This window comes from Pyxicephalus adspersus, chromosome 8 (assembly GCF_032062135.1).
Source record: "Pyxicephalus adspersus chromosome 8, UCB_Pads_2.0, whole genome shotgun sequence".
Lineage (NCBI taxonomy): Eukaryota > Metazoa > Chordata > Amphibia > Anura > Pyxicephalidae > Pyxicephalus > Pyxicephalus adspersus.
Genome location: NC_092865.1, coordinates 74,642,820 through 74,666,584, shown reverse-complemented (window position 1 = coordinate 74,666,584; position 23,765 = coordinate 74,642,820). Strand labels below are relative to the sequence as shown.

At 37.7% G+C, this 23,765-nt stretch overlaps 1 protein-coding gene across 5 annotated transcripts in view; it reads left to right on the top strand.

The window, feature by feature from the left end:
- Positions 1 to 23,765, top strand: part of LOC140337418 (target of Myb1 membrane trafficking protein-like) — a 128,809-nt gene that overhangs the window by 34,740 nt on the left and 70,304 nt on the right. For all 5 annotated transcript variants that reach the window (XR_011922038.1, XR_011922037.1, XM_072421171.1 and 2 more), the window contains 4 exons: positions 900 to 1,034; positions 7,664 to 7,822; positions 15,383 to 15,499; positions 16,092 to 16,225. Coding sequence is in view for 3 of the 5 variants with exons in the window: in XM_072421171.1 (XP_072277272.1) it covers positions 900 to 1,034; positions 7,664 to 7,822; positions 15,383 to 15,499; positions 16,092 to 16,225 (545 nt within the window). In the remaining 2 variants the exon portion in view is untranslated. The remainder of the gene's footprint in view (positions 1 to 899; positions 1,035 to 7,663; positions 7,823 to 15,382; positions 15,500 to 16,091; positions 16,226 to 23,765) is intronic.

Genomic DNA, 23,765 nt, shown 5'->3' with positions numbered 1-23,765 from the left:
AATATTGTAGGAGCTCAGTGAATCTTAACTTAAAACTTTGAGTTTTAATTTGGAAAATGTTTCTCACACTTTTGACAATAGATTGTGATAACTGCTGGGAAAATATTTTATTATATACATGAATAGTGTAATATTCAGATTTGATTAAAATTAGATCCCAGGTGGACAACGATTAGCACAACTTGAATCGATTTTACAGATTTGTGGATGCAGAAATTTTGAATGACAAATAAAAATACAGTGCCAAAAAGTAATCCCAACATTGTTTTATTATCTTCTGCTGTGGTACATTTATATCTTTGCTTCCATTTCTGTATGCTTTTAAATAGACATAGTCAGACCCTAAAGCTGCCTACACATGCTAAAAAATCTAGCATATGTAAAGTGGTCCTCTGAGGTTATTTAGCTGGCTGCCATGTCAAATCACTAAATGAATGGGGGGGGGGGGGGGGCACTGTTGTGATTTTTCTTTACCTGGTAATTCTGCAAATTAAACTCTTTCTTTCCCTTCAGTTCTGTAATTTGAAGGAAGCCATAATTGTCACACAGGGTAAACATGTGTGCCTTAGGTTGTGGATTGATGGGATATGTTGTGGATTGATAGGATATGTTGAAAGGGATGTATCTTATATATACTTTTTTACAAATGGCCTGTCAGACAAACATGGCATGCACCCAGACATGACTGCTTTCTACATTTGGACTGATTTGTAATTGGGTTGGTGAAACTTCCAAACTGCATGCATACAAAGCTTTTAAAAGACAATTCAAAAAAGCTTTTAGAAACTGATTGTAAAAAATCTCTTCAGGTCATCAACTTAAAGCAATAGAAAAAACTGTTTCTAACAGGATAAGAATCTTTAACACTTATGTACATTTTTGGTTCTTTCATGATCTAGGCTTGGGCAGATGCATTCCGCAGCACTCCAGACTTAACAGGGGTAGTGGCTGTATACGAAGACCTCAGAAGAAAGGGCCTGGAATTTCCAATGACTGATTTAGATACTCTCTCTCCTATTCACACACCTCAGCCGGTAAAATATAAATGTATTTTCAGTGTTTTTCATATGTTTGTTGTTTTAATGTTTCACAACAATCAATCTGTTATAGAACTGTAGTAATGGTCTACATTGTTACCTACTACCCTACACAAGCTTTCAGTTATTACCCTGACTATTGGGTTAGTTTGATTAAAGATGGATAACCTAGGCTTACTTTCTGGGTTTTTCTCCTGTGGAGGATTGGTACAGGCATGGCATGGGGAAAACATGCAATGGCATCTATAACAAGTAGTCATTAACTGGCCAATAAAAGGAAATACTGCTAGAGATTTTACCAATATTTGCAATAAATGGGTAATTTAAATGGCTCCTGGACAGGGCCGCATGGATTGCGGTACTTCCTGAATGTGGGCCGCATGGATTGCGGTACTTCCTGAATGTGGGCCGCATGGATTGCGGTACTTCCTGAATGTGGGCCGCATGGATTGCAGGACTCTCTGAATGGGCTTGCATGGATTGCGGTACTTCCTGAATGTGGGCCGCATGGATTGCAGGACTCTCTGAATGGGCTGCATGGATTGTGGTACTTCATGAATGTGGGCCGTATGGATTGCGGTACTTCCTGAATGTGGGCCGTATGGATTGCGGTACTCTCTGAATGTGGGCTGCATGGATTGTGGTACTCTCTGAATTGGCTGCATGGATTGTGGTACTCTCTGAATTGGCTGCATGGATTGTGGTACTCTCTGAATTGGCTGCATGGATTGCGGTACTTTCTGAATGTGGGCTGCATAGATTGTGGTACTCTCTGAATCGTCACTCCAGGACCTTCATGTGCTTCTTTTTGAGTGAGCCACCTATTTGTTGTCTTACCCGTGTGGTTTGATCAAATGTCATAATGTCTTAAAATTTTCTGGGAGCTCATAGTTAGCAGTAACCCCAGCTTTTAAAAAATTAAATAAAACTTTTGAAAATACAACATTGGGGTTGCTGTTTTTTAAAGCAAGTCGCCTAGGAGTCCTTAATTGAAAATGCAATTTGGGAACCCCCGGGACCACTTACTTAAAAAGGTCCCCTTAGAAAGGGGCCTCTAAATTATTACCGGTCACAAATCTTTAACTGTCATACTATGTTACCCTGTCTGCTTCTCTTCTTTGAATCTCAATCTCACACACACACACGCACTTCCCTGTTACACATTACTGGCCACTTCTAACACTTGAACCCCCGTTTCTCTGGAATGGGGAGGTGCAGGAAACTGAAAATGTCTGGGAAACGTCCGTGGATAAAACCCCCTAAAATTTCATCACTTCATCACATCATTAGAACATAAAAAAACTCTCCCCATTAAAACAAAATTGGGGTTCTGGTACTGGGGTAAGGTACACTCATGTGTAACTGGACAGCGTGTTTTGATGAGCAGAGTTTATGTTGTAATGATGACATGGTGATGAAAGTTTTGGGGTGTTAGCCACAAGTGTCTCCCGCGTGCACCTATATTTTTGTTTACCTGTACCTCTCTGTTCTAGAGAAATTAGAGTTCAAGGTAGGGAAGCGGACAGTTTGATGGGCGGAATTTGTTCTAATGATGCCATGCTTATGAATTGTTCCATGCTATACATCTGTTCCCCACTTGCACTTCATATTGCTGCACCTTCACATTTCAGATAAATTGGGGTTCAAGGAACAGAACCAGAAAGGTTAGCATAGTAATTACAATTATAGTCTGGTGAAAGGTAGATAAAAAAAATCATTGGAAAACTGCAGACCGGCCCGTACATGTGTTATCTTAAGCAGAGGGACCTTGTGGGCCTTGTGCTCTGCAAGATTTCAGGCCTTCACGGCGCAGTGTGTTACTGTGACGAACACCCTCTCAGCCCGCACCCTTGCAGATAGACTTTCCAACAGTCCACGCGCCAGCAGGTTGAAGAGGGGTTTGACACGGGGGCAAGAATTTTCACTCCTGTTAACCCTTGCCAAACACACCTTCACAAGGTAGACTGCCACCACGTGCTTAGACAGAAGCACTGTTACCCTTTAAAAACTGCAGTTGTGCTTCTGCTTCTTTACTGTCACCCACTGCCACGCCAGACAGAAATGTCACGGAAAACTCAATGTTTATAGTAGCACTTCAGGTTTGCAAGTTACACTATTTCTAGTTATAGCATTCAGAGATTCAGCTTACTTTTTATAGGGTTTTATAAGTAAAATTTTACAAAAACAAAACATAAATACAGAAAAAATATAGACTAATCTAAGCACATTAGTAGAACTATAGCAGAACTATACCAGAACTTATAGCAACAGCATAAAATAAAAGGGGAAAACGGTGAAATAATACTTAAGTAGAGTTGGTTTGCCTTGGTCCAGGTTGCTGTGTAAAGTCCATGTGATTGCCCGAGTCGTTGGGGCTCCCTTCAGCGACTCAACATGTCCGTGGTCCTTAGCAATATGACGATGTTAAATGAGAACTAACTCCTGTGGGCTGACATGGCTTTTTAAATGTTTGCCACAGAGGTGGGACTAATAGGACAATCCAATGGTAGCAGGGTGGGGGGCTGTCCGAGGGGCTGTCTGGGGGGCTATGCCTACATGGGTTATGATGCTCTGTAGACATGTCCCAAAATGCCCTTTATTATTGCTATTATTAATACCTTCATGAGTACAGGTTATATGAATTGCCAACCCCCAGATTATTCAATCCCACAAAATATTACGTTCAGAGTCCAATTGAGATAAGTCTAAGGCTTAAGGTTCACCAGCACAGGTTGGTGTGGTTTCCTGAGGCCTAGGAGATTAGTTCTTGGTCTCCAAGTGCTCCCCATAACAATCCAGCTACAAATCCGTCATCTATTACTTTATACAGAATGGTGTATTGGAAATATAATGGTTTAGGAATAAATGTGTTTCATATTGGATATCGGGGACGCTCAGTCTGTGACTCACTGAGGTTATTGACACCATTTGGACACAAGGTTCCAACTCTTACAAAGCTGAAGACACGCGGTCTACCAACATTATTTAACCGCAAGCTGATACAAAGCAAGATCCCCATTGTTATTTAAAGGGGAGAACCAAGACCCTTTTGTTAACCTTAAGGATATATTTTATTAGCACATGGATCTTACAGGAGGATCCTTTGTTCATTTAGAATAGATAGATGTGCACAGAGATCTTACCCAGGAAGAAAGACTCTTTTGTTAACTTTAAGGGGAAATCCAAACCAAATATTTTCTACAATATCACACAATAATGATTTTCCACAATATCACAGTTACCTATTGTTTTCTTGGTGACTATGGTCCCAGCTGCCTAGAGATCACTGACAAGCTCCCCCTTTGTAGTTCTGGGTAGCTTTGTCACCGTTCTCATGATCATTGCAACTCCACGAGGGGAGACCTTGCATGGAGCCCCAGACTGAGGGAGATTGACAGTTATTTTGTGTTATTTCCATTTGTGAATTATTGCACCAACTGTTGTCCCCTTCTTACCAAGCTGGTTGGTGATAGTCTTGTAGCCCAGTCCAGCCTTGTGTAGAACTACATTCTTGTCCCTGACATCCCTGGACAGCTCTTTGGTCTTGGCCATGGTGGTTAGTTTGGAATCGGATTGATTGGTTTTGTGGACAGGTGTCTTTTATACAGGTACTGTAACAAGCTTGGATTAGGAGCACTCCCTTACAGAGGGTGCTCCTAATCTCAGTTTGTTACCTGCATACAGTGAAGACAACTAGGAGCCTAAAATCTTGCTCGTTGATAGGGGATCAAATACTTATTTCACTCATTACAATGCACATCAAGCTCTGACTGATGAGTATTGGGTTTTTGAGGGTTCCTATGTTGGTATTCTAACTCTCACAGCTACAATAAACCTACCATTACAAATATAGACTGGTCATTTCTTTGTCAGAGCACAAACGTACAAAATCAGCAGGGGGTCAAATACATATTTCCTTCACTGTATATAAGGTACAAAAAGTTAATCACAAAGTAAATAATAGATGAATTTAGAATAAAATAAAATCAAGTTTTAGCTATGTAAAACCTACATGGTCCTATTATGTGACTTGATCCTGAAAGCCTGATGATGGAGAAGGGGGTCCCAGATATTAGGGAGGGTTTGTAGGTTTTGTCTCCTTTGGATGAGCCGTAGGGCCGGCTGTGTGGGTCCCAAGAAATGGGGGGGGTTATTTTAAAATAGGTAGTGGTATATAGTAGTGTAGTATAGTATAGTAAGTGTAAAATATAACCTCCAGATATACATAGATTTTAGTTTTCACACACCTTTATATGCTTAGAGGGCGCCCCCCTCACCCTGACTGGTCTCTGACCGTTCACAGCACTGAGCCAGGTGATTGTGAGCCCGCCCTCTATCCTTCATTTGACATGGCTCAGATAAGCAGCACAGTAGGCGCCATTGCTCAAGCCTACGTCATCAAGCCAGCCTTCAGGTGATTCCCCACGTTTACAGGTATGTCCAATCTTTTAGGTATGTCTAAAACCTCACACTATGTAGAGGTCATATTTTATACTTACTCTCTATATACCACTACCTATTTTAGAATACCAACCTATTTCCTGAGACCCAAACAGCCAGCCCTACGGCTCATCCAAAGGATACAAAACCTACAAAAAAAAAAAAAAAAAAAAAAAAAGAAAAACTCCCTAATATTTGGGACCCCCTTCTCCATTATTAAGTTTTCAGGATCAAGTCACATAATAAGACCATGTAAGTTTTACATAACTAAAATTTGATTTTATTATATTCTAAATTCATCTGTGGTCATATTATATTCATATATTAAAATAAATGTTTTTATTTCTGTGTTGATTACTTGTTTTGTCTCAGTTGACCATATGTGGCCAAACAGTGTACTACAGTCCCTGTATTGAAAATGCAATCTGAAATTCATGTCTGAAAACTGAAGAAAACGGATTATCGAAGGTCCGATTGTCAACTGTATGTGATTTAACTTTTTGTACCTTATTGGAATATATTGTCTCTGCTGATCTTTACTTGATGTCAACACTATTCTAACATCTGTATGTATGTTTGTAAACTTAGATTACATTAACTGCTTGTGTAACATTTCTTTGATGTACCGCTACCCCTGAGAAAGCCTAATAGGGCGTAAGGACCTGGGTACAATGGTCTACACGAACAAATTCCTACCTGCAAGTCCAGTATATGGTTGTATATGTGAACAATATATGCTAGATGACTACTGTATAGCGCCCTCCAGGGCCTAAACTGTAATCAATGTCTCCCGTAAACCAAGTCTTGTGGCTTACCAGATGAAAATGTTATGTATTGTTTATATGAGAACTATCATCCAATACAATACTTTTATTTTCCACAAAAGCCCTTCTTTTCTTTTCCTTGTTCAAATTAATCAGGATTGGCATACTTGGTCCTTTAGGACAACTAATCTAAAACCACCACCAACATTGATTGATATATTTAATTACACAAAGCATCACACTTTGGGTGGATACATTTCACAGGCATTTTTTTTTAATAGAATGAAATATGGGCAGTGATGTGGATGGGAGCAATGACTGTACTGCCCCATCTGCTATCACATCCATGTTGCTCTTAAAGCATCGTTACATTTTAACATTATATAAAGAGTGACTTTCCTATTTTTTTATAATGGGGGGAAAAAATGTTTTTGTTTTGGGGAACAACTCTCCCCTTCTGTGCCATTGTGTTAAAGACTGCAGGGTAAATCTGCAGCCTCCTGGGGTATTTGTGTCATATATCCCAGGTGGCTGTGGGCTGCTCCATTTGCGCATCCCCGTAATTAAAAATGCATCATCAGGGGCTTTCACATAACGTAAAAAAGTGCTCAATTTCACGCATGGCCAATGAGATCAGCACTTGATGGAATGGTTAGCATCGGAAAGAAGAGGGAAGCTGAGCAATTGTGGGACTGGCTGGGCTCAGTTTGTAGACAGATCAAGTGAATTTTTGTTCCCCAAAAGTTTTGTGTTACCTAGATTTAGCGCTAAGAGGCCACATCTAAAGTCAGGCTGAAATGACACCGGCAGTTAGGTTGCATTGGCTGCGTTTACCCCCTCAATTTCCTCTCGCCAGAAACCACTGCTGCTTGAAAAATTGCAAGGCCTGAAAAAAGCTCAGCATTTTTTTGCTGCTAATGTGAACTAAGCCTAATTGTTACACCACATTGATCACAATATTGTAGTAACAAGGGATTATACTAATAAATATGGAACACTAGGTAGTTGGATTAAAATGCACAGCACTGAACAGTTTGGGCATAATACAAAAAATTGAAAAATTGGACATTTTATCAAGCCAAGCATTATAAAGTTTGAACAAGGTATAGGGGTTGGTAGATACTGTAACGATAATGGAGGTTACTGGATACCTGTGGCATAAATAACTGGGAACACTAAATTTACTATCTTGTCCCGTCCACTTTTTTTGTTTGTTTTTTACCACCCGGTTACAACTTCCCCACCACCTGGCTGAAAATATTTCAGGATAAGAACACTGAAATATATAAATGTGTGTGTATATATTGTAATATACTGTTATTTCAAACACGTTTTATACTGTAATTAATTCAGTTTTAGATCTATCTCTTAGAGTGGATAAAATGTGCTTATTATACACGTTTTTCCAATGTTTTAAAACAGAGTATTGTTAGACCTGAACTCGTTCTTCGGCCAGATTGTCCACCCTCAGATCAAATCCAAAGAGGTGCTTCAGTAAATCGCTCTGTGCCCACCCCAGTCTTCAGTCCTCAGTCTTCAGTCGGTCCTGCAGATGGCGCTGTGACTCCCACATTAGATCAGGTTCGTTCATCTTATTTGGAGGGTAATGTTGGGGCTTTTAATGTATATCTAGGTATATTCAACAAATTGGAAAGAACCAATTTTCAGCTTTCAGTGTTTAGTAATTAAGTGTTGTTCATTTGATAAAGTTAAGATTATGTACAAAAAATTATGTATCAGCATTACATTATGTACAATAATCCTAACAATCACAACTCTGATTTATTGTAGTTTAAATGCTGGATTGAACAGTGGTGCACAAACAGTGTAATTTGCTAAATGAATTCTAAAGTTTGCTTCTTTTTATTGCTTTTATTTTTTTAACTCTTTAACAGCAGCAAAATATTCAAATATATTTTTTGAGCCGGTACCTATAGAGGAATGTAAATAAGCAGCTTACTTCCAGTGACTATTTTGAGTTCATGGCATAGAGTAAATAACGGTAACAAAGTGTACTTATTTTATATCTATTGGGCTGTTTATAATAAATTTCCGTAACCTAAATAAAGTGTCACTACCCAAAATTTACAATGACTTTTTAGAAGAATGGAAGAAAACAGCCACAATGATCATTCAGTAGACTAAATATCTGTGGCGATCAAGACCAGTTCCTGGTTAATTAGTCAATAGTCTTTTGTTGTTGTTTAATAAAATGTATATAGCGTCAACATATTATGCAACGCTGTACATTGAATCGGGGCATCAAATGACAAACAGATATATAGCTAATTGCATTTCAGGTGCATTACAACAGTTGTAAAAAAAGTTTTGGCCCTCAATTTTAAATGGCACCCTAACAAACCTCCAGTGCACCTTCCAATTGCAGTGTAATGCAAATGCAATGCTTGTCCTGGGGTTTATGGGCTATTACCTTTTTTGTCGATCAATATTTTTAGATTCATGATATTATAATCTTCTGTTGATCATATTCATGTTTTTTTTTTCTTCTGCATGCATTTCACTCAGACCTACAAAGCTCAGGAAATATTGTTCCTGAACTTTCAGTCTGAGACTTGCAATATAGAATTGACATTTATCGTTGGTCATGCATGCTAAGGGGGTGGGAACCATGTAGGGCAAATGTAACCGCCCTATACAAAGGAAAAACATATTTTATGATTTGGGTTGGGTAATTCTTTTAGGATATTTTAATAGGGAAGGCAATTCCACATTAGGGTCAATATTTGAAAAGCCTATATATTTATATATAAATATATGAATATTTTTACCAAGACACTTTTTATAAAACTAGCTTTTACAGACACTAGATCCCACAGAATTGCAACAAATCTGGCACATCCACATGGCATATGCTTAACCTAATCTAGCCAAGGCCTCTACCGTTGTACCTGTCACCTAATGGTCTGCTCGTAGTTTTAGTTGCTGTTACTTACCTCCCTAATCTTACTAATCTAGATATTTTTAGGTTTGTTTTGGTATACTTTGTCCCACTGTATGGTACTATAGCTTATGTTTTGTACCCCTTTGTTTTTTTCCTTGTTTTGTGTGTATTTAATTATATTTGAAATTCCACATAAATATTTTTTTGTATTGCTGCCACTCCAAAAAAAATCAAAATTTACAGTATAGGAAAATAATTGTTTCCTGCCAATACAGGTCAAATCCTGGCATGTAATACCTTCGTTTGAAATAAACAAAATTAAAATGTTGTTATTAGGTCACCTAGATACCCACAAATACCTGTAGTAATGTCCAAGCCCTGCTCTTATACCCAAATTCATATTAGTAAATTTCCAGTATCTCCAGTGTTAGTTTTCTTGCTCTTTCCTGCATCTTGTACATTCCTGCTAATGAGACAGCTCATCACGGTGATGGGCCAACAGACATGTGACATAGGTGCTTCAACATTACCTGGGAGTGTCAGAAAATGTCCTCCCAGAGAAAGCAATTGAGCAAAATTTCATGTTTTAAGTTTTTATACAAATGTGAACTTTATGCTTGACAGAAGATTTTTTTTTTTTTTTTTTTTTTTTTTTTTTTTTTTTTATTTACTTTTGCTTTTTTTATATAAAGTTAAAGTAATGGTCTCCTAGATTGTAAGCTCTTTGCGGCAGAGTCCTCTCCTCCTGGGTCACTGTCATTTGCAACCCCTATTTAATGTACAGCGCTGTGTAATATATTGGCGCTATATAAATCCTTTTTAATATTGCGTACTGTTGGTGTAAGTATTAACACTTCAAAATGAAAGATTGCAAAAAAAGTAAGACAACCCCCCCCCCCCCCCCAAAAAAAAAAAAAAATCCGATCCGAGCATCTTGGGACCCCTAAAGGATGTCTCAGGGTTGGTAACTGGGGATAAAGAAAATGTATAATAACTAAACACTTTTTTTGTGTACACAAAGTCAAATGGCAGAGCTCAAGTCTAAATGTCACTGCCTTAAACGAGCCACAATGGATAAAAATGTATGTAATTGAGAAACAAATAAAAATAAGGTTGATAAAGCACCAGGGCCTGATGGATTACATCCTAGTGTCCTCAAAGAGCTGAGTTCAGTTCCGCTAAAGCCATTGTTTCTATTTTCTAGAGATTAAAAACACTAGCATGGTACCAATGGATTGGCGTAAGGCCAATGTGTGGTTCCTATCTTTAAAAAGGGAGCAAAGTCCCTACCAAGTAAATACAGACTGGTAAGTTTAACTTCTATAGTTTGAAAAGATCCTAGGGAGTTTGATAAAGAACCACATGGAGAAGTTTCTGCTAGAAAATACCATTATAGATTACAGTCAGCATCAATTGAAGGCAAAAGTTGTCAAACAAATTTTTTCCCTTTTTTGAGGAAGTAAGTAAACAGTGGAGTAGCAGTGGATATTGTGTACTTGGACTTTGCCAAAACATTTGACATCCCACAGATTGATAATATGCAAGTTAGGGTCAAAAGGGTAAAGAAAAGCCAATCTGTTAAATAGATGAAGAACTGGCTTAAAGACTGCATCGATAGTACTGAATAATGATGCATACTCTGAATGGTCTAAAGTTATTAGTGGTGTACCCCAGGGTTCAGTGTTGGGACCTTTACTGTTTTAACATCTTTAAAAATTATATAGAGTTTTGGATTAAACGTACCATTTCCGTGTTTGCAGATGACACCAAACTATGTAATGGAAATAAGTCCATACTGGATGTCTATATTCTACAAGCAGACCTAGATGTACTGTTTGATTGGGCGGCCAAGTGGCAAGTAACATTTATTATTGAGAAATGTAAAGTTATGAACTTGGGGCTAACAACATGCATGCTTTATACTGTCAAAGGGGGAAAACATTTGGAGGAGTCAAAAAAAGAAATGTAAAAGATCTGGGGGTCCTTGTGGATCATACACTTAACCCCCTTACGGTATTCCCAAGTGTCGCTCGGTGAATTTTAGGTACCAAAAGCAGTAACCTCAAGCCACACTCGCGTTGTAAAACTCCTACCTGCTCCTCACAATCCATCTGCATCCTCCAGCGATGGCCGGCTTCTGTGTCCCCTGGCATCGCATCCCCGGCAGGATAGATGTGATTCATGAAGCATTGGTATGCTGTGGAGACGTGGCCTGGCGTGAAATTTAAAAACCGATTACATTGTAATCTGCTTTTAACACATTGATCACAGTAAATATGTGATAAAATATATTCAAATAAAATTCAAAAGTTTTTCTATTAGTGCATCTAACAGCTTTGTCCACTACCAGCCCTGACCTTTGCCTGAACTTTTCCTGACCTTTTTCATATTTCCCTATTTGAAAACTTCTCTGACCTTAAATATGTTCCTGACTTCTGACTGGAAACTTGACCACATCCATGGCTTCAAAAAAGGTGTCTTTAGTAAGAAAGCTGTTTTGGAACTGCTAGAAAACAGCGATCGTGATTTAGAATCACTTGTGGAATCGGGCGATAGTGATTCACCAGGAAACTTGTCATCAGACAGTGAAAGTGAACACACGCGACATGCAATGAATTTGAGCTTTAGGTCAGTGATGTAAGAACTTGGTGCTCTATTGACCTTGGTAAGACTCAGGCAGTACCCCCAAGATTCCTATTTACTGAAGCACCTAGTTTAAAAGACGCTGAATGCGACGACCCCTTGGCATACCTACAATTCTTTCTGACCGATGAGGTTATTGAAAAAATAGTTGCTGAGACAAACTGGTATGGAAGTGGGATCTAGTGACCAAAGATGGCATTTGGCTATTTCTGGGCTAAGTGATACTTCAGGGAGTGGTGGGGAAACCTCTGCAGAAGTGGTATTGGTCTACCAATAAATTACTTGCCACTCCATTCTTTGACACAGTCATGTCAGATTACAGATTTACCCTGATCATGAAATATTTACACTTCGCAAACAACTAAGAATTTGTGATGAAACCACTCATCCTTCACCAAAACTCAAGAAAATTTGGGAAGTATTTCCAACAGACCTATGTGCCAGAAAGAGACATCAGCATAGATGAAAGTCTAATGGCCAACAAGAGGAGTCTCAGCTGGGTGCAATACATTGCATCAAAGAGAATACATGCTGTGCGAATCGTCAATTGGCTACATTTAGAGTTCAGTCTTATACACTGGAAAAGGAACACAATTTAATCCAAAATACAGCAACTATGAAAAGGCAACATCTTCTGTTCTCTCACTCATTGAGCCATTGCTAAATCAGGGCTATTGCGGCACAACCGACAACTTTTATACTTCTGAACATTGAGTTTCTTCTGCAACACAAAACAGATGCGTATGGAACCGTTAGGGCTAACTGGTGCTATGCCATTGTAGGGGTCTGCCTTTTTCTATCTGCTTGCTGAGGTGTAACTTTGTAAATAGCAAATAAAGTTGTTGAAGTTTTCCTGCCCCTGATAGTGGCCTGGGAAACCCCATCAGGATATAGAGAAATGCAGGAGGTACAGGGACAGAGGTCAGAACATGTGCTCAGCCAGGATAGGTGCCTCTTGCATGCCTTCCAGAACACACTGACTGCCTTGTCTGTGTGTAGTGCATTATTATAATAATTCCCTCTGTATTAATGGGGTATATGTGATATCTGTTATCAGAGATTATTACCCTCTGTATTATTGGGGTATATGTGATCCAGAGGCCTCTGCAACTCATCCTGACACTGATCAGTACTGGAGGTATTTGTGGTAATAGACTGTATATATACCCGGGTATATCTGTGCACAATTCTCCTCAGGACTCTGCTATGTGCTTGTTATGTGTACTCATTGATGTTTATAGATGGTATATATTGTTATTACTGTTTTGAGATATAAAGCTTACAAATACTCCAACCTGTGTGTTCATTTAGCTGCAATGGTTAATGTTGCATGCTGGGTGTAGTGGTTCCTCAGATGTATTATATTGCTGTTATTATTTCTGGTTAATGTCCCATGAAGGGAGCCCCTCTGCTAACAGAGACCCTGTCCTGGGTGGAGGCACTGCCAACTTTATTAGTATCCTCACTCTTCCACATAGCGAAGGCCCAGGAGCGAAGGCCCAGGAGGCACTGCCAACTTTATTAGTATCCTCACTCTTCCACATAGCGAAGGCTCAGAATCCTCTCTGTTATCTACAGGTTAGCGCCATAGCCTGTTTTGTGGGAGTCATTTACATTAGCCCCCCCCCCCCATAACAGGACTACACCATCAATGTTTGAAAACAAGAAGCTGAAGACTGGAGAAATGGTTGCCTGGCAGAAAGGCAAAATGATAGCCCTCTATTGGCTTGACAAGAAAGATGTGTGCGTAATGAGAACAGTTCATAATGCCTCCACTGTTATGGTACAAACAAAAGGTGGGAAAAATCATAAAGCCGCAAGTGTGATACTTGTAGTGACAACATTAACACCATGGGAGGTGTCAACAGAGCTTATCAGGCAATGACATTCTACCCAGTAATGAGGACACAGCAAAATAAGTACTTCTAGAAGATCTTCAGGTATCTTCTTGAGCAATGCTTGTGGAATGTCTACATTCTCTTCAAACAAAAGAGTGACAAGCCTGTGAGTCATTCTGAAAAGTTTGGAAAGTTTCCGAATGTATTTTTCTAAACCACCACAATGGCTGTGAATAGACAAAGCATTAATCAGACCACATCTGGATTATGCATGCCAGTTTTGGGCAACAGTTTACAAAAAAAGGATATTGTGGAATTGGAAAGAGTGCAGAAAAGGGCAACTAAACTAAAAAAAGGAATGGAGGAGCTCAGCTATGAGGAGAGATTAGCTGAACTGAACCTATTCTCCTCTGAGAAGAGACGTATAAGGGGGGATATGATCACCCTGTATAAAGAGATAAATGGTCCATATAGAGATATCTCTTCCCAACTATTTATTTATTTAAGCTCCGGATAAGGAAGGGATTCTTCACTCTAAGGTCTTTGAAAATGTGAAATTAGCTCCCTCTGAAAGTACTGTCAGCAAGCACTATTTTTTTAAAGAAAAAGCTGGATGATTTCTAGAAGCACAGAATATAGCTGGGTATTAAAACTTTAAAGGGAACATCCATCTGCCTCAAGGGATCAGGAAGCAGTTTTTTTCACCTGTTGTTATTATTATTACACAGTATTTATATAACGCCATCATATTACGCAGTGCTGTACAAAGTCCATAGTCGTGTCACTTACTGTTCCTCAAAGGAGCTCACAATCTAATGTCCCTACTATAGTCATATGTCATTAATGTAGTCTAAGGTCAATTTAGGGGGAAGCCAATTAACCTAACTGCATGTTTTTGGGATGTGGGAGGAAACCAAAGTACCAGGAGGAAACCCACGCAGACACGGGGAGAACCTGTCCTGGCTGGGATTCGAACCTGGGACCTAGCGCTGCAAAGGCCGGAGTGCTAACCCCTGAGCTACCATGCTGCTCCTTCTGAATCAACTATGTCCATAGGGTTTTTAACCTAGCTAACTTTGTAATTTCCTCAGGACAACATTATGTAAAAGGCTTCAAAATTTCTCTCATCCCTGATTTCACAGCAATATATTTATTAACCCCCCCTGGTATTCCCGACTGTGACTCGGAGTGGATTTTCCATGCAAAAATCAGTATTCCTGAGTCACACTCTGGGTACCTTAAAACATAATAAAACCCCACTTATCTTGGTCCGTCGGCGTCGCCGTCGTCCTGCTGCTCCCCGCAGGTCCTGGGGACACGTCCTCCTCCTCTGATCTTCAGCCGCGGACTGTAGAGACGGTCTCGGGGTTACCCGGTGATGTTGGTCGGGACGGAATGTCGGGAAATTCAAATAATTTTGTGATGGATTCAATACATATGGATCTCTATCTCTCTATCTCTCTATCTCTCTAATCTATCTAATCTATCTAATCTATCTATCTACTGTACAGGTATATTATGTTTCACTAATTTTTTTATTTTAACCGATTTTTTTTCTTAAAGTTTATTAATAAATATTTTAAATTTATTAACTATTGGACATATTACGGTGAGTTATACCTATGAAATATAGGCCCACAATGAAAAATACATTTCCATGCTAAAAATTGTACCGCTTTTTGCATGTAAATACGGGCAGAATTAGACCACTAGGGGGTTTATTTTACACTTTGTGATGCTGCTTTTTTTTCCTGACAGATGGCAAAGCTTCGCAGTGAGTTAGAGGTAGTAAATGGAAACGTGAAAGTCATGTCTGAGATGTTGACTGAATTGGTTCCACAAAAAGCAGAACGGTCAGATTTGGAGTTACTGCAGGTGAGAAAAAATGAAGGAGATGTAAACTTTAAAAGGATGACATTTTTTTTATCAATTATTTAATAAATGTATTTCATAAAAACACTGAAATTCCTATGTATATTTTAGGTACTTTGTTTTTTTACTGCCCCCCACATCGATACATGTTTTGAAATACCCAGAATGCGTGCCCTAGATCCCAGTGTCCTCACCATGGTCACACGATAAGCCAATTTCCCCCTTCATACTTTTTATCTGCAGTGGTTGGTGGCACATTCTCCTGCACATGTTATATTGTAGGATTTTGGGTTGCCAAAGTTTTCTTTTGTTACTGTAGTTTGCATGATTTTGTACACACAAGGTATGCGTCATTCACATTCATGAAGAATCTGCAAACGTGATGTTTCAGTCCGGAGTCTTCTGTTTTTACAAGGCAGGATATTATAGTAAAAACTCCCATATGGATGTGTAATATTTAAGAGGCTCTGTTTAACATTTGATATCTTCTATCAAGGTGTTCAGGGAGAATGCATGCTGTGTTGTGCAGCTTTCTTCATCATATTCAGCCCTGTAATTTTTCACTGTCTTGATTTTTGCTTGTTTTGTTTCATAGGAATTAAACCGTACATGCCGATCTATGCAGGAAAGAATCCTAGAGCTTATACCACGAGTGACCAATGAGCAGCTGACAGAGGAACTTCTTATTGTAAATGACAACCTCAACAATGTTTTCCTTCGCCATGAGAGGTAAATGTTGGGCATTTAATATTACATCACTCAAGTCTACTATTGAGATGCCTCTTTTTGACCTATTTTGTACATTGATAAAAATTAGTATCTTTCAGAAGAAAGGTTGTAGTGAGTAAAGCATGTGTGCAGGAGAAGTCTTTCGTCAATAAAGAAAAAGTATTTATTCCAAGGCACGCTAAAATACAACATGGTAGGCTCACAAAGTAAATAAAAAGAGAGCATGTGAGGATATGACCTGCTTGACGGATCAATTCTTGAGAGAATACGATGGTCCAATCTCTACCCACACCCTCAAAAATAACTTCTTTTATACAAAAGTTTCCCATTGACATACATTAGATATAGATTACATCATGCTTTCTTACTACCATTTATTACCTAAAAAGGTAATGTAAAACATAACTTTACTACATGTTATTGAAAACACGTAAACAGATTTTCCAAATTCTCATGCCCAAATATTGAAATCTCAAGTTCTTACATAGATAACGTTAAGAATAGGTATACAGCTCTCCAATTAACCTTCTATGAGCTTGCACATACATAACACTAACTTTATCTTTAATGTAAAATATATGATTATTTCTAACATGCCCCCCTTTTAATATGGAAAACAAAATGCCTTCTTTATCATAATTAACCTAATCTATCTCAGACATAATTCAATTGTATCACATTCGTATCACATTTGTTCACAGATCATGGAAAAATAATTGATGGTAGTCTGTTCAGTTGCTTCTATCGAGGCTAGCTTAGAAGAATGCATGAGTTTTCTTCTAAATATTTCTTTTAGTTTCTTTATTAATTAATATAATTATAAATGGATTTAACAGAATATTTTGCATTGCATATGTTTCTGATGATTTTGACCATGCACTAATAGATTTCCTAATTCCTTTCCCCACCAAGAAACACCTGACGTTGTTGACCACTCGTGTTCTATTTCACTAAGTTCACCTTGACGACGCTTAAAAACTATATCATCTTTCTTTAATTGTTCCAATAATGTTTTTGTTAATAAACCCTTATCTTTTTGAATTTCCTTAGTCCATTTCTTCCAAGGAAATTATCAATTAAAGGTATATTAAATTGAATAGGAAGAAAACTTACATTCTTTGTATTGAAGGAAGTTACAATAATTCTAATTCCATGCGATGTTATTGCCATAATATTCCCTTCAACACAATATGGTCCTCTATCAAGTTCTTGTGAATATACACATTCTGTAAAGAAAATCTGTACTCTTTCTTTCGTCATTACTTGAATGCAATACTTGAATGCAAACCTTCTTCTCCTTAACTTGTGTCATTAATTCATAAGGAGTTTGAACATTTTTTATTTTAGCTGAACATAAAGTTTGATTATGAAAACGTCAATGATAAACAATTATTTCTTGATTTGCTAAACACATGACCTTAAAAATGTAAATATGAAGATAGATCTATTTTGTTCTAATCCAGATCTATGTTAATCACAAAGTCATTGTATCATAATTCATATTAAAACAATTGTGTATCACTAACTGTAACTGGAACCAAAAGTTGTTCTTTTCCAGCCATTGAAATTAGAGAATTACTATAGCATACCCCCTACACCCTAACCATTTATTTACCCATAAATCAATGTGTTTCTTAACAAAAATAAATTCATTAAGTAAACTACCCAAAATACCTAAAGGACTTTTTTTTTTTTTTTTTTACTTTGAAAAGCTTGTGGTATGATCTTTAAATTAGTGGAATTTTCTTTTTGCATTTCTAAACAATTCCTTGATACTTGAGACCTCTCTTCAACATCTATTTATGCTAAAGTTGCATCCTGTAAATGTATTACAGAAGGTCCAACAACTGAAGCTGTTTTTAATACCATATATTCCATACCTAAATTTAAATTACATTGAACTTTGACTTCTTTACTGCATTTTAAACCTTAAGTATCAAGATCAGATTTTAACGTTTTAATATCCATAGCATTTGTTATACTTCCCAAAGTTCCGAATCCTCCCAAAATACCTTCAAATAAACCTCCTTTGTTTCTAGTTGTCGTGTTAACATTTCCACTAAACCTTTGATCCATACTTAATTCTGTGTTATTCAAATACTGTTGGCTTTTTGGATATCTAGTTGAAATCCTAAATTCTGTAATGTTAAATTTCCATACTATAGTGACAAATTTACTATCTCTTAGAAGCGTTCTACTTTGGAAATTCCTTTATAACAACTTATATAACAACTGAGGAAAATATCTTCTTCTTTAGAAGTTAACTCAACCTTGTCCTTTTACATTATTTGATTCAGGGTTTTGAAAAATCAGCAACATTAAAATAGTTATTGATAATGGTGTCGTGAACACAATAAAACTGTTCCTAAAAACGGATCTTCTTATATCTTTTCCACTGAAACGATTTCTTTTGATGTTATAATCATCATTTAGGTAGTACATTGAAGTCAATCCTGTAAAAGAAAAGCAGTATCATTATTTTGGTACATACAATTTACATTGATCCACATGTACCCACATTTCCTGTTGCATTTGTACATTTTTAACTGAATCAAGTGGCCCTGAATCAACTGAATCAAGCCTACACATAGTGTTTGCATACATAGTACACAACATACACAAAAATACACACACATGATTCAAAGACAAATGACACTAAAAATGAAGAGTGTACTGAATGTGAAATCCTAATGAATCACATAGATTACCTTGAGGATCAGTTAGAAACACGCACACTTCAACTGTTCAACCTACACACAGGCTTTAAGTGAGTATGTACTAACACAAGAAAAGGCAAAGTAGTAGTAGCACATCACAAAAGTCACAACGAAAGTCAAAACACCTTTTGAAGTTTTTGAAGATGAAATATATGACTCCATGAATGTTGCAAGACAACAATTATTGGATAAGGCAGAAAAGTTAAATATTAAAACATGATCAGATAATAAAATTACTTAAGGAAATTCCACCTTACAATTTAAATGCAGATGCATTCTGTTATGCAAATGCATTTCAATCCAATGCAGATAGATTTAATTTAAATGATGCTTATTTAAATCTTGGATCCCAACATGTTCAACATGATCCGTGTGAAGGCCACTAGTGTTCATGCTGTGGGTTGTTAACACGTTCACTACTACATCACTAATACCAATCTCCAGGGATTGACAGTAGGTGGTCTATTATCTTAACCACCCCAACAACTAATTTTAACCACACATTTGAATCGCCAGAGTCTTTGGAAACAACTTTCAACTTTGTGAATCTGCTTCAAATGCTGATTGCTCTGAGGTTCTCCACACATCCCCTGATGAAGCCTAGTGGCAATACGCGTCGGGATAGAGTCCTATAACAGCCATTTTACGGCAATTTTGAGTCGGGCAATTGGTTGTCTAGCTTTAACAGGCCCATCCCTGGGCCCTGGTCTGCTCAGGGTGACCTGATCATTACGTGTTGTATTTTTTTTATCCCACTTATTGCACATTGTATTTGATTGCTGTGTTTATATTTTGCATACTTTTGTGTATGATCAATACAGTTCATTGATTTTTGCAAAAAAAAACTTGTCTTTCTCCCTTTAATATAAATTTGTACAGTATGTTGATGAACTTTTGCTCAGCACTGAAACAGAAGAAGAGCATCTGTTGTTGCTAGACGAGTTGTTTTCATTGCTGAATGAGGCAGGCTTGAACTTGAATACTCAAAAAGTTAAGCTAATGCAGAAAGAGGAAAATCCTAATCATCCCCAAATTGTTACTTAATTTCTTTTTCATTTTGTTCAAAGTCAAAACCTTCTTATCAATTCTACCATTTTCTTGTGAACATTGCTCCTATAAACTAGACCATAAATCTTCATCTCACATACTACTATCAGAAAATTTGTCAAAATTACTATTATCAGCAAAAGAATAAATAGGATCCTTGTTACTCACTCCTATGTAGAAAACTTTTCTTCTCACCACATGCTCCTATTGTCCTTGGCTGTGTAGGATTCACTACAGCTGTTTGGACTTCATGTGGCAGTCCTGCTCTCTGGGTCCTAGATTTTGTCAGATTTTTCTGAGCCTTGTTTATGTTTGCTGTAACATCTGATAAAGTCAAAATTATCCTCTCCCAAACAAGGTTTAATACAAAAAAAATCGATCTGGGAGGCTCGCTCAAAAAGTATCTTTTACTAGAAAGGTAGTAGTGAATAAAGCATGTGTACAGGAGAAGTCTTCTGTCAAAAAATAAAAAAGTTTTTATTTAACGGCACACAAAAATACAATATGGTAAGCAAGTTCGCAAAGTAAATAAAATTAAAGCATATGAGGATATGACCTGCTTGATGATACAGATCAGTTCATTCGAGAATATGATATTCCAATCTCGACCCTACCCTAAGGGTAGCTCCTTTTATACAAAAGTTTCCCATTGACATACATTGGATATAGATTACATCATGCTTTCTTACTACCATTCATTACCTAAAAAGGTAATGTTAAACATGCTTACTACATGTTATTGAAAACATATGGAGTGAAAAGAGATTACACAGCTGTTTCTCAATGACCTTGGTTTCACTTAGAAACTAGAGTCCTAAATTCTCATGCCCAAATATGGAAATCTCAAATCCTTACATAGATAACAACTTTAAAAATACAAAAGTATACAGCTTTCCACTTACCCTTCCATGAGCTTGCACATACATACAATAAATGCACATTGTAAAGGGCCATGTACCATTCTATGCTTGGAGTACAAGAAGAGAAACCATAATATGTGTTCCATTTACTAATTGTCATAATTGTTAATATGAGCTAAAAGTATCCTTGTCTTCACTGCCTTTGAGCAATATAGAATGCTTTCCAACCCGTCTTCAAAAAGTGATTGGGCAAGAATCTGCAACAGACTGATTAGTTCACCCGTCTGCTTGAGTTAACATATTTCTTGCTGTTGAAAATTAGGGCCTACATATATCAAAAGGCATTGCTATACTTCTTCCTAGAAGTTGCATGGTACGATATGTGTAAACAAAAACTTGATGAAAACATAATCAAAATTACAAATACACACTGATATCTGGATTTGGAAGGAGCCAAATCTTGTTAAGTTGAATTTTGTACGTAAGTCGGAACATGTACCTTATTTTAACAAATGCAATTAGGACAAATGTTTGTCTTAACGTATTAGGCAGCATGGTGTCAGTTACTGCATAAAATCCTGCATATCCTGTTGTTTGATATGCAAAAAGAAACATATCATGGTCATTTAAACGTTACAAGAGGTTGCAGAAGAGATCACCCATAACCTCAGCTGTGTTTAGGAAAAGATTTCTTCTGCAAGTCATACAAACCACCCCCTCCCCCCCATCAAGCCTCTGTCCTGCACACAAGAGAGCAGGGAAGCCTGTTCGTATCTAGGAGTCCTCTGTATGTCGGATGTCCATAACTCTGGGACTACCTGTAGATTCAAAACTATTATTTTTTTTTTAAATGTAATGGCAAAGTTACTAAAAAAAAATACTATTACACATTTCAAATTGCCAAAAAATTGTGCAGTTCTTACCAAATAATGTTGTTACAGACATTGACCATGATATAAAAAACTGTATTAATTTACCATTCCATACATTGTAGGCCAGTAATTGTTAGGCACAACTGAAATATGTCCAATATTTAATAAACTTATTTGTATCCTTTAAAAAAACACAAAAATCTGTTAAAACAATGGTGTATATAAAATACTGAATCCTGTATATAACTGTACAGTAGCAATTATATTTATATATATTTTTTTTTTTTTTCCCATTTCTGTTCCTTGATTCCCAATTTATCTGGAATGGAACGGGGACATGCAATGCTGATGCAAGTGGGAAACAGATGTATAAATCCCCCTAAAATTTCATTAGCATGGCAACATTATAACATAAAAAACCTGCCCATCACAGTGTCTGCTTCCCTACCTTGAACCCTAGAACAGGGAGGTGCAGGTAATCAAAATTATAGATGCAAGTGGGGGACAATTGTGGCTAACACCCCCCAAACTCTTATCTCCATGGCATCATTATAACATAATCTCTGCCCATCAAAACACGCTGCCCTGTTACAAATGACTGTACCTGAACCCCAGTTTTGTTTTGATGGGCAGAGGTTTTTTATGTTCTAATGATGCCATAGTGATGAAATTTTAGGGGGTTATGTGTTATCCTCAGACGCTCCCCACACATTTTCAATTTCCTGCACCTCCCCATTCCAGAGAAAACGGGTTCAAGTGTTAAAAGTGGCCAGTAATGTGTAACGGGGATGTGCATTTGCCAAGGTAATGACATTTGACCTTCCACCACCTGAACCGCAATTTGGTTTTGATGGGCAGAGTTTATGTTCTAATGATAACATAGTGATAACATTTTAGGGGTTGTTATCCACAGACGTTCCTCATACATTTTCAGTTTCCTACACCTCCCCATTCCGAAGAAATTGAGGTTCAAATGTTAGAAGTGGCCAGTAGTGTTTAACAGGGCAATGAGTTTTAATGCTGGAGTTTTTCATGTTCTAATGATACCATAGTTTTTAAATTTTAGTGGTGGTGGGGGGGAGGGGTTAGCCAAAGGTTTTCCTGACTGCATCTACATTTTTGGTTTTGCACACCCCAACATTCTAAGGAAATTGGGGTTCAAGAGAGCTGGGTGTTATTTTAGGAATATTTATCTGCATAAATACGGAAATTATATCCCCTATCAATGCATATAGATATTCAATTAAAGAAGGTTCATGCACAAATAGTAGCTAGTCACGCAAACAGTTTAATTAAGAAAACAAGGTAAAACAAAGTACACAGCAGTATTGTCAGATATCTACACATAGGAACTTCAATCAATGTTACATATATATCACATGGACATAATGTTATTAGTAGTAACCCCTGTAATAATCTAGTAACTATTTAGTACACAGTACAGTAATTATAAAATAACAAAGTAATGCAGTAATACTATAGACACCCATAAGAATACAATCAGGAATATCTTATAGCTACCTGCTAAGAGGTTAATGGTTGCCTGGTTGCCTCAGGAGCCTACTTCCTTCCGAAGGGGACCCCATACCGACTTACCTAGGAAACCCTCAGGAGACAAAGAGGACCAGCAAGCAAGAGAGCAGAGCCAGCAAGAGAGAAGAGAGCTCAAATCTCTCAGTTCCCATTTTTTTACAGTTAATTCCCATTCGGTATCCTTGGGGCTCTTGGATTGGTTAGTGGGTGTGTTCTGTATGATGACCATCGGTTGACACACACCCCACTAGATTGGGATTGGTTAATGTAGTTTGATGGCCCTTCCAACTAAATTTGCTATATGAATCTCTAGCTCGAATCTATGTTTAGGGGTCTATAAATGTCCAGCTGGGTCATCCCCCCAGCCCATCTGTTCAATTATGCCTCCATCTTCTGTTTACTCAGGTGGATGGATGTATTGTCCCTTGAAGGCCATATTGGTGATCTGTTTGTTATGGGAAAATAGGGTTGTCTCCTGGCAGCTGTTGTATCACCTTTTTGTTACTTCTGT